The 11,189-nt window shown below is 36.2% G+C and overlaps 2 protein-coding genes across 4 annotated transcripts; one reads left to right on the forward strand and one right to left on the reverse strand.

The window, feature by feature from the left end:
* The first annotated feature begins 1,867 nt into the window (after positions 1-1,867).
* LOC121257633 (sphinganine C4-monooxygenase 1-like) lies at positions 1,868-5,548 on the forward strand. The gene is made up of 2 exons (XM_041158752.1): positions 1,868-2,493; positions 4,842-5,548. Exons 1-2 carry the CDS (start codon positions 2,272-2,274, stop codon positions 5,391-5,393), a joined length of 774 nt encoding a protein of 257 aa, XP_041014686.1. The 5' UTR covers positions 1,868-2,271; the 3' UTR covers positions 5,394-5,548.
* Positions 5,549-7,504: 1,956 nt separating this feature from the next.
* On the reverse strand, positions 7,505-9,549 carry LOC121257636 (protein PHYTOCHROME KINASE SUBSTRATE 1-like). Of its 3 annotated transcripts, none has more exons than XM_041158756.1 (2): positions 9,532-9,549; positions 7,505-9,143 (listed from the first exon to the last, which is right to left on the reverse strand). In XM_041158756.1, exon 2 carries the CDS (start codon positions 9,097-9,099, stop codon positions 7,624-7,626), a length of 1,476 nt encoding a protein of 491 aa, XP_041014690.1. In that variant the 5' UTR covers positions 9,100-9,143; positions 9,532-9,549; the 3' UTR covers positions 7,505-7,623. The 3 variants fall into 3 exon arrangements, with proteins under 3 accessions (XP_041014690.1, XP_041014688.1, XP_041014689.1); XM_041158754.1 differs by having other exon boundaries at positions 9,450-9,537; XM_041158755.1 differs by having other exon boundaries at positions 9,430-9,533.
* Positions 9,550-11,189: the final 1,640 nt, after the last annotated feature.

Raw genomic sequence — 11,189 nt, forward strand, 5'->3', positions numbered from 1 at the left:
TAAAAAAAAAACTTGTGAACCGGTAAACTGGACTGGACTGAACTGATGGGTTTTGTTCAGTACCAGTATCGGGTTTGGTCAAGTCCTGTACCAATTTTATTTTTCTCAAAACCGATCGAAATTGATCCATTTTTCTAACATCGAACCAAACCGATTTATATATATAATTTTTTATTTTTTATATTGTATAAAATATTTTTTTAATTTATATATAATATATATAATTATATATAAAATAATTTTGTATTATATGATAAATTACTAATTAATATAATATTAAATTTTAAAATCCTATATAAATAACTATATATTGTCACTATAGTTTATTGTATTAGTAGTTATACTATATAACTATATATTATAACATACTATAATATATCACTATATTATATATAATTATATGTATTAGGGGTGTAATCGGTGCAGTATCAACTCTTCAAATCTCAAAATTAATATATACTGATTCGGTTATAAAATATGTCAAAAATCGAACCGAACTAGACTGATTACATCCATAATCTCATCATCCCTAATGCGGTATTAAACAATTGACAAATTATTTATCATTCAATCATTGGATGCCACACATAGAATGCCGATTACCATGATGATAGATAAATTCTTGAATACTCTTATTTGAATGTCTTTACACTAAGCACTATTCACATAAAAAAATTCTATTTATCATTTTCACATTTCACATTTTTTTTCTCTTATTAAATGTGTGTTATATGAATGATGAGTAGAAGAATTCAATAAGTTTAAAAAGAATAAAATCAAAAGAAATTTAAAAAATTAAAAAAATATGATGTGTAGTATATAAAGATGATGAATAACAAAACACGTTCACATAAAATAATTTAATTGGTAAAATTCAAAATTTCTTGTTAGTATATAAAATAACCGAATGTACATTAGAGGTGAGAGAAATATAACTAGATCTAATAATGTAACATCTAAAGCTCTAGACTCTAGACTAGTACTGCATGTTAGTATCCCCAAACTATCATTCTTTAAATAACGTAGCCCACTCAACGCCTCCTACCATTTAGCATCTCACACAATATTTGAGAGGTAAAAAAATATAAAAACAAAAGTGTCACTTCCCAAACTTTATCCAATTCCACATTCCAAACTTTAATACTGGCTTTAATGGTGAAGTAATTGTGGCCAACCAACCAACCACCTATAAATATACTTATTAGGTAGCGATTCATATATAAATTCATTCAAAATATACTACATCAATCAATTCATTTACCCGAAATAATCAGACTTTAATCTCTTAGAATAATTTTAGAAAATATCTTTTACAAATAACGCAGAAATATAGTAAAATAAAAGCAGAATGAGTAAGAAAAACTCTCTCTTCTTTCTTTTGTTTTGTTGTGTTAATTAGGTTAATTTTTGTATTTTTTTGAATTCATTGGTAGTTGTATGATCCTAGCAAGTCAATGTTTCTTAGGGTTTCATTCCAAATTATAAAATATAAAATCCAATCTACCTAATTTGTATCGTCTAAAATATCATGAATTTCAATTAATTTAAAATAATATTAGATATAATTATAGATTGTGTAAACGTCGCACTCATGTTGACTATAAATATTATTTTTCGGCAATTTATGCGCCTCTATCTATGTTATGTTTGAGATTGATTTGTCCACGTGTGGTCAATGAAGGAGGGCGGCTACCTTGGATTACAAACAAGGTGGACACAGTCCGCGCACATCTTTTGCTTGGTTACTCCCTTCCTTCCCTCAGATAGTCAAAAGTCGTCAGTCAAAACCGGTGCGTGTTTATCGTCCACAGAATCAAAAAGCACACCGAAAATAAATAAATAAATCAAGAAGGATTAATCCCCATGGCTTTATTCGTCAATCAAGATTCGAAACCCTTCATCTACGTCTCCCTCTCTCTCTCTCCCCTATAATTCCAATTTCCAGAGAGTCCCTTCGGATCGGGTTGCCTTATTTTTCGAACCGTAATCTGATTCCATCACCCACCCGTATTAATCTATAAATTTTGGTTTCTTTTCGGAATATATTTGCCCACTAATCGTTTTCGGGAATACTATCGTTCACAAGAAACCAATTCCAACATAGACCGAAAAGCTACTAGGGAAGGGCAGTTCCCACTTTCCCCTTGTATTGGCGTGAGGCTTCCAATTCCAATTCCGACATTTGATTATTCTGTTTTTGTGGGGTTTTCGATTCTCATGCAAATTTCGTGACCTATGCTCACTTTCTAATACTTCTCCACGTTTTAGAAGATGGGTATTTCGATTTCGGACGAGTTGTTAGGCACTTTTGTACCAATCGTGGTGTATTGGGTTTATTCTGGGATATATGTTTTGTTGGGATCCTTTGAGAATTACCGGCTGCACTCTAAGAAAGACGAGTATGAAAAGAACTTGGTGTCCAAGGGTACCGTGGTCAAAGGGGTCCTTCTTCAACAGATTGTTCAGGCTATTGTCGCAATCCTATTGTTCACGGTAAGTGTATTCAGAAGTTCGTCTATTTTTTGGGTGGGTAACTTTGGATTGAGTTTTGCCCTTTTCTTTTCGGAATGAATTTTGGATCAATTAGGCCAAAAATATGGGACCGATAGGTTATAGATGGGACATTCGATTCAGTTATCTGAAAAGTTATTTTTTTATTCGTGTTTAATGTTTCCTTTTTTTATAGACAATTTGGTTTCGGATTTTACACGCATGGTCCTTGATTCCTTGATTATCATGCTTGATCAGTCAGATGTAGTGGTACAATACTAGCTTATTCTTTTGATAGTTGTTTTGCTTTCTATAATATTTTATAACTGCAAGATTTTATAGCGTGGTTTGATGCCATCTTGAAAATAACATTTGGTTAGAGTTACTATCTTTTCAACCTTTCCGTCTATTTGTTATTATTATTATTATTATTATTATTATGATTATTATTGTGTTATGAACCCACTAGGTAGAACTCACCCTTGAAAATCGACTTACAAGGGAAGGGTGCCTAGGGGCTTATAAACCATTAACCAATTCTATAATTAGTCGATGTGGGATCGAAACAACCACCACGCTCCGCAGCTGAGGTCCACAGCTGTCTTGGCACTCACATGGGCTGGCTGTGCGCTAGGACTTTCCTAGCTCCGGACAAACACTGCCATGCCTGCATCACTCCCTGTGCCGCACGATTGCAACCGTGCCAACATGGACTGCATATGTGGGGTGTCTCTGATACCATTTGTTATGAGCCTGCTAGGTAGAAATCACCTTTGAAAACTGGCTTACAGGGGAGGGGTGCTTAGAGGCTTATAAATCATCAACCAATCCCATACTTAGTCGATCCCATTGATGTGAGATCGTAACATATTATAAGCCTATATTCTTAATGGAAAACACTAGTTTCACAGAGGATTTCTACTATGAACGTGTCTCGAGCAGAATGCACCGATACGTAGTACTATAGGTCTTTTTCCAATTTCAGATCCTTTTCATCTGTTTGAGGTATGTCCACAACTTGATATGTCAACCATGATTCCTTGAGTCAGGAATTACTAAATACATATGTGCCTTTCCTTTTTAAACATTTGGCATGAGGTGGTTTTGGTGAAATTTTGCTTTGAAATGTGTATCTCTTTAGAAATATCTTTGATGGACAGTTTAGTTGCATCGCTTCCATGTTGACACGATTTGGTTCAAACCATCGATTTATGGTGGGTATGGGTGTAATCCAGTGTAAACAAGAAAATGGTTATGGCTTACTATTGGTCTACATGTGGTCATATATATTGCATTTGGTCTAGTTATGTCTAATGAGGGTGCAAACTTTTCTGACTAGTCACTACATGATTGCATGATATGGCATAGAGTCCGGTCGCCACTCTGGGGTTGCCCTGGTATCGAACTAACCTCCAGATTTGTCCTGTGTAACTTTTAGATCACAAAGTACCAGTTGAAAAGTGTGTTGTGCATCCCTATGTGTATGTTGTTGTATGGTATGTGAATAAATGCGTAAAAATTAAATTTTATTAATTGAAATGGAGTAGGCATTCTTATCATGAAGTAACATGGGCAAAGCAATCATGGAAACTGCCGTCAGTGCTAAATATTTTAGATGATTTTGATGTTGAAATTGGTTCGGAATATGGTTTGGATAGTGAAAGTGTTTGAGAATGTTTATGAATAGTAGTGAAAAAGTAATGAAAAAGTAATAAGTAATAATTGAATATTGAATAGTAGTAAAAGATAGGTGAAAAGTACTGAATAGTAGTAAAAAGTAAGTGAAAAGTAATAATAAAGTAAAGAATAGTAGTGAGAGTGTTTGAGAGTACTTGAGGTACTCTCATTACCATGATTAACGTTGAAGGTATGCTCACATGGATACTTTTGCTTGTGTGTGAATAGTAGTGAAAAAGTAATGAAAAAGTAATAAGTAATAATTGAATATTGAATAGTAGTAAAAGATAGGTGAAAAGTACTGAATAGTAGTAAAAAGTAGGTGAAAAGTAATAATAAAGTAAAGAATAGTAGTGAGAGTGTTTGAGAGTATTTGAGGTACTCTCATTACCATGATTAAAGTTGAAGGTATGCTCACATGGATACTTTTGCTTGTGTGGAATTTGTGTTTGCTTTTTACAGCCTTTCCAATTCTATTTTTTGGTTTTCATTGAGCCATTTTATCATTCTCCTTTTCCTGTCATTTTTCTTCCTATGATATTGATGACTGTTAAGCCAGTAAGTCCATATCTTTCCAGCAGCTATTGGACGCTAACTCCCAGCTGATATGTTGTATACTGTAGATATGCTTAGACCCTGCTATCAATATATAATGTATGGATGTTTTTATGTAGGTGACGCAAGATGAAGGGGCTGTTGATGGTCCACGGTCTTCCTTATTTGTTTTAGCTAGACAGTTCATAACTGCTATGTTGGTCTTAGATACTTGGCAATACTTTATGCACAGATACATGCATCACAACAAGTTCTTGTACAAGCATATTCATTCTCAACATCATCGACTTGTTGTGCCCTACGCATTTGGAGCTCTGTACAATCACCCATTGGAGGGGCTTCTCCTTGACACAATCGGTGGGGCCTTATCTTTTCTTCTCTCTGGTATGTCTCCTCGAGCCTCGATCTTCTTCTTCTCCTTTGCTACCATTAAAACGGTAGATGACCATTGCGGATTATGGCTTCCTGGGAATCTCTTTCACACGTTCTTTCAAAACAATACTGCTTATCATGATGTCCACCATCAGCTTTATGGCAACAAGTACAACTTCTCACAGCCTTTCTTCATAATGTGGGATAGAATTCTTGGAACGTATATGCCTTACTCGTTAGAGAAAAGAGCAGCTGGTGGCTTTGAGGCACGGCCTACTAGAGACTACAAGGATGATTAATTGTTGAGTGATAAACATACATCGTTTGTACGATTATTATTTTTTCCTCTAAAGAGCCACCTTTCCTATGTTATTATTTGTATGTACATATATTATTGTGCTTTATACGTCTATTTCTTTTTGTTAATATAGTTTGGAAACTCTTACGAATCCAAGGAACAGTGTACCACCAGATAAATCTTTTTTGGAAATTCAAGGTTTTTTTGGGCATCCATAACCTTAATCATGAGGCTGAGAGTGAGAACCCTGCTTCCTTGCCCGGAAGTTCCTAAACATGCATCGATGCTAACACATTTTCATTGTCAACAGCAATGCACACAACTGGGGTATAATAGAGATGCTAGGTTATTCTTTAGAGATGCTCTGATTTCAATTCCTGAATTTGACTAGAGATTTGTCCCTCTGACTGGAATTTTGGAGTAAGGCGTCAAACAAAATTATAATAATCATGGAAAAAAATTGATATCTTAAAAAAAAAAAAATTCAAATTGAACTAGTACTCCCACTGCTTCTCTCAGGTTTAGAGGCAGGTTAGATTGTTCTTCATCTAGAACATGTTGAAACAATGAATTATGCAGAAATTGATTTGTTAGAAGTTCAAGTGAGGACCATTCGGTCCCGATCATATTTCTCTGAGGAATACATTATTTAATTTCTTGAGTCATGAAGATATCAAACATTAGGAAATGACGGTTATAAATATGTTTCAGGCCTTGATTTTCCTTTTTTTCCCTCTCAAATCCGTTTAGATAGTTGGGAGATGACAGGGTTGTTAATTTTCCATTCATGTTCTTCAACTCGTTAGGTGGTTGAACGGCCATCTTCCTTCCACGTATGGCATTAATAACCTAATTGATGAGCATTAAGTGTCATCTTGTGCAGTGGTCCAACACATAAACCCCATCTTATATGCAGATAGATACCTAACGGTTTTATTACTCTGTCTATTCTGAATATTCTGGTTTCAGATTACTCTTTGCATAGTCTGCTAGTCTTCACCACAAAATGGTCTACCCTAGCTATCAGTTCTGGGGAAATCGATTTTCTTTGTGTATCAATTTTGTCCATTTTATATCATTAAAGTCTCACCCACTTTCGTTTTCCAGTATTACTTCTGGACCCCATCATGTGCAGGGCTGCCTTCTCAGCCATTTTCTCCCAATCGTTCTTCATATCTGAGAAAAACTCTTCATTCTAAGCTCCTTGATTTTACAAGACAAGTCATATTTACAAGGGTATGTTGCCACAAAAACATGTGACAATTAGCTCCCATTTCCATTTGGTTTTAGGAGTAGTGAAGCTGTTTTAAAAAGTAGTAGAGCTATTGCATCACTGGCTTCTTATTTTGCAGTCTACGCTTAATGTAAAACAGCAGCAGTTATTACTCTGTCCTTGATTAAGATTGACTTGTTCAGGATTTGTATCAAATCCAAATGATTTCTGGCACTGACTAAAGCCGGATTTGCTTAGACAAGTTACTGGGTTATGATTGATGAAATAGGATAAGATCATGGACCACCTTATTTATAAGGTGGTTATCAAAATTGATTTGAGCAGCCAGTATATGTCAAATTATAGATTTGTGTAGCAAGTTGGTTGTCATTTTACAGGACATTCCTTGTGTTTTGAATAGAACTTCTTGTTCTCCAACCGACATTCCTTTCTTGAAAATTGATAATTCATCACCAAACTGCTGGACAGAAAATGCTCACCTGGAACCTTTTGTGACCCCTCTTCTGGGAATGAAGCGCTTGTCTTGTGATTAGTGAGTGATATGTAAGTTAGGAGAAAATGCAGTAAGCAGAGTTTTCACCTTTCACAAAATACGGTTATGCTACCTTTTTGTATTTAGTTTCACATGATTTTGAAGGGTAAACTCAAGTCAAAACACAGGTCCTTTTTTATTCATTTATGTATTTTGTGTCGGTCACTTTTATAGTAGTTGAATGCACCTTTTCAGCCGGGAACTCGACGGAAGTGGTGAAGAGTCCCGGATCTTTTCTATGTTTCCTACTGGTGGTCCGCACACAAAATATCGACAAAGGCATGAAAGTAGATTGTTGTTGCTGCCTGTTGATCTATTTGGATTGTGAACAAGAAAGATATTGATGTTAAAAAGAGGAAAACAGTAACACCTGACAGAATTTAACGCTAATGGTACGAGATTCGTGCACAGTACAAAACATATAATTAAAGCATACTTATGAAAAAAACAGAAGAACTAGCTAGATCACTGAATGTACAAAGGATGTGGAGCACAAGGCGACTGTGACCGGGAGAGTGAGTGTGCCGCAAAGGCAGGTTGCCCTGACCTGGAATTAAAACTGTTCGACTTACTCTCAGCTTGAAACCTTGTCACAGGAATGAAGGAATCTGACCTACGACTCATTTGTGGGTAAACATGATCTGCATTTTCATGATTCGTCCTGTAGACATCTCCAGCAACTCTCACAGCTTTGTGACTCTTGCAACCAGACAAGATACCTGAACGGCGGCGCTGTATCTCTTTGTTAGCATTAGTTTTGGCATTAGGAACTGTTGAAATTGGCTTTCTTGGACTTTTCATGGTCGTTGACCTCAGCTCTTCACAATCTGACATCGCCGAGAAATCTGCAGCACTGGCTGTGACTACACTCCAGTCTATGCTTGCCTCGCTTGGTGCATAACAGTTTGTAGGGGTGACACAGCCTGACGTGGCATCTGAAGGTTGTCTTGCAAGAAATGGGTTGGCTTTGCCTGTGATGCTCTCTATCTCAAACAAGTCTGAACTTGCATCACTCTCAGTATCATTGTACAAGGTTCCACCCGTTTGTGCAGATAATTCGATGTCTTCCATTCTTGGAGTGGCATCCCAAGACAGCATTGTTAGCCTCCTCTCAATGCGTAATGACTTGTTTCTCTTTCCCATTACGGGGGAACCAAACACGTCTATTGACTTTCGCTGCTTTTCTTCTTCCCCTTGTGGAAATTGCAACTTTGTAGGTAGAGTTCTCGCCCCGGAATTTGAAGTTGGGAAGCTAAAACAGTTTTCTCTGCTCGATCCAGTTCCCAAATTATCCAATTTCGGGCAGTGAATATCTTCCTTGACCTTATAGTCCAGGAGAGATTTATGTGCTCGAGCTGCTTCAACAAGGTCTAGGCCAGTTTTCCTGGGCTCTTTTTTGCCGAGTGCTTTGCCTTGGACTGCATCAGCGGTAGCACTTTTGTTGAACCTGATTTCACCAACATGTTCTTTAATTTCGACAGAATCTTTATCAGAACATGTAGAGCAGCCAAGACCTGCAAGAATCTTCTTTCCACGTCCCTTGTTTGTGTTAGCCCTCGAAGGATTTCTTACACCACTCTGGAGTAACGCGCTTTGGCTGTTCCAACTTGATTCAGACTGAACACTCGGAGTTCCAGGCTGAACTCTGCACTTCTTTGTGTCTAGATCAACATGTTCATCGTTCTTGTATTGGTACTTCGACCTTGCACTCATGCTGGTAGTTATTGGGGTATCCTCATCCATTCCTCCTTTGAAGTACTTCTCGGCACCAAATACTCCAATTTCTTCCTCATCCTCCTTTGTTCTTCCAACGTGAGTTTTCTGATCTTCAGTGGTCACGATAGGCCCCAGATTTCCACTTGACACAGTAAGTTTACGAACAAATGTTTCCTCTGCACCGTTCAGATAAGAAGAAAATGAGGCGTCGCGGAGATTCCCCATGTTGTTTCCAGATGACAAAGTTTGCGAAAGACTGGTGTTGCAAGCTGAGTTTAAGGTAAAAATAGCCATGTGAGAGCTCTATAACTAAAGAAAATATTTCTGCAGGACAAAACCAACAAGAAGAGTAAATGACCACACAAGAGTTTCAAAAGTGGTCGAAAAACTTAGAAAGAAACCACAAAACTTCAAAAAGAAAAGAAGAAAGAACCAACACTAGAAAAAATTTGTAGCAGAAGATTCAAGTGCAGAGCTTGGGAAAATATAGAAGAACTACTTCCTTGAGACACAAGTACTTGGACTCGAAGAAGCCAGAGGGTCCCCCTATAATACCTAGACGAAAGAATCTAAACCTGAAAAGGGTTTGATGCAATTATCAAAAGCTGAAATCAACAAGATCAGGGAGATGAAGAATTGATCAGAATTAGCTCTTACAGCTGCTTGCCTCATTGATAACTAGTACTATAAGTAGGCATGTGAAGCATGCAAGATGTTAATAATGTAGGCCCATATGCTTTGAGGCCAAACCGACTAAATTGGTGATATTGAACACGAAAGATGTGAAATTTTCCATTCAAGTTTCTTTACTACTTTTATACTTTAAATTATAACATGGATTGTGGAAATTTTTTTTCCCCATATTAGCCGGTATGAGATTATCTTGACCTTGTTCTTCTTCAATCTCTTCTAGTGGTGAGAACTAATTGAGAATTAGTATGGATATTGACAACATCAATACCAACTTGATTGGATAGTATATATATTTGTAGTAAATTGTAAAGTTTTCAATTTTGACAAGCTGATGGGGAGGAAATAATGGAAAGGATGGTCCACATGATTGATTTAATACGTTATTTCCCCCTGGACAATAATCATCGGTTTCATACATCCTTATAGCATGCGCAACACCAATAATTATATATTATTGGGTTGCAAATTTTCACATGGGTTATCACAAAAAACAGAACTTAATAAAAGGATGTTTCTCATATGGATTGAAGATTATATATGTAATTTATATGCATATGATATTATAACCGAAGATGGTCGGGTATTTACAGTCACCGTCACAATTTCAATAATATATGAGTAATATTGTCATATATAAATTTAGGGTGTGCGAATCTGGTATACCTTCTTACTATAAAAAGTGAGTTTTTTAATTATGAGCGGGTCTCACTTTGTTTTCAAGAAACTTACATGGAGCTTGAACAAATAAGTAGTTTTCATAACTATAATGTTAGAATTGTATATTTGATACAGGTTTGGTCACACAAGCAAAACCTTAAAATGCTAATCATGTGATCGTCATAGATCCATGTTGTCCCATATAGACAGATTAATCAACGTCTATCTATTTTTATCCAATGAAAGATTTACAGACATGAAGCTGCTGGAGTGTGTTTAAATTGCCTCTCTTTTTGGCAAGATACACTTGTTCCACAGTACCCATATCAACAAAGACAATAAAGAAGAAAAAAAAATATTATTTACAAATGGTTTACTGCTAAATGAAAAATAGCAACTTATTTTCTAATCAGAAAATGATAAAAAAAAAAAAAAAAGTTAAAAAGACAATAAATAGCATTACTCGATAGATAAACAAATACATATGGCGGTGAGAATATTACAGTAGACATGCATGCATTGTATTCATGCTGGCTCACATATTTGAAACCTTTCCAATGTCCCATCTCCATCTCGATCGACCAATATCTCAAAAATCTACCAGCTTGTGCTTTGTGCATCTTTTAATTAAAGAGATAATTGATCTAATCTAATCTAATCTAATCCGCACCCAGCTGCATGCACAGAACCAATTAATTAAACTGCCTCTCAAAATGTTATGGAAGGTTATTAATGGATTAAAACGCATCAATTTAATACAATCGACAACATTCGCAGTGTATGGCTCAACTACATGTTAATGGGGTCTAGTTTTCTGATTCACTGGGACCTGAGTAGATCGGACGTACGTACGTGGGACCTGAGTGCACGAATGTCAAATAAGAGTTGTCGGTGGATGGCTTAAAAGGTGGTCTGTTCTAGACAGGCCCCTGGTTGCCTTAGGTGCTATATATAATATATATTGA

The sequence above is a fragment of the Juglans microcarpa x Juglans regia genome, chromosome 3S (genome assembly GCF_004785595.1).
Source record: "Juglans microcarpa x Juglans regia isolate MS1-56 chromosome 3S, Jm3101_v1.0, whole genome shotgun sequence".
NCBI lineage: Eukaryota > Viridiplantae > Streptophyta > Magnoliopsida > Fagales > Juglandaceae > Juglans > Juglans microcarpa x Juglans regia.

What these genes read in the sequence shown, in the direction of transcription:
- LOC121257633 (XM_041158752.1), top strand. Translation starts at nt 2,272, where the DNA reads ATGGGTATTTCGATTTCGGACGAGTTGTTAGGCACTTTTGTACCAATC. An exon ending in TCGCAATCCTATTGTTCACG is followed by an intron (nt 2,494 to 4,841) that starts GTAAGTGTATTC and finishes GTTTTTATGTAG; the next exon opens with GTGACGCAAGATGAAGGGGC.
- LOC121257636 (XM_041158756.1), bottom strand. Translation starts at nt 9,099, where the DNA reads ATGGGGAATCTCCGCGACGCCTCATTTTCTTCTTATCTGAACGGTGCA.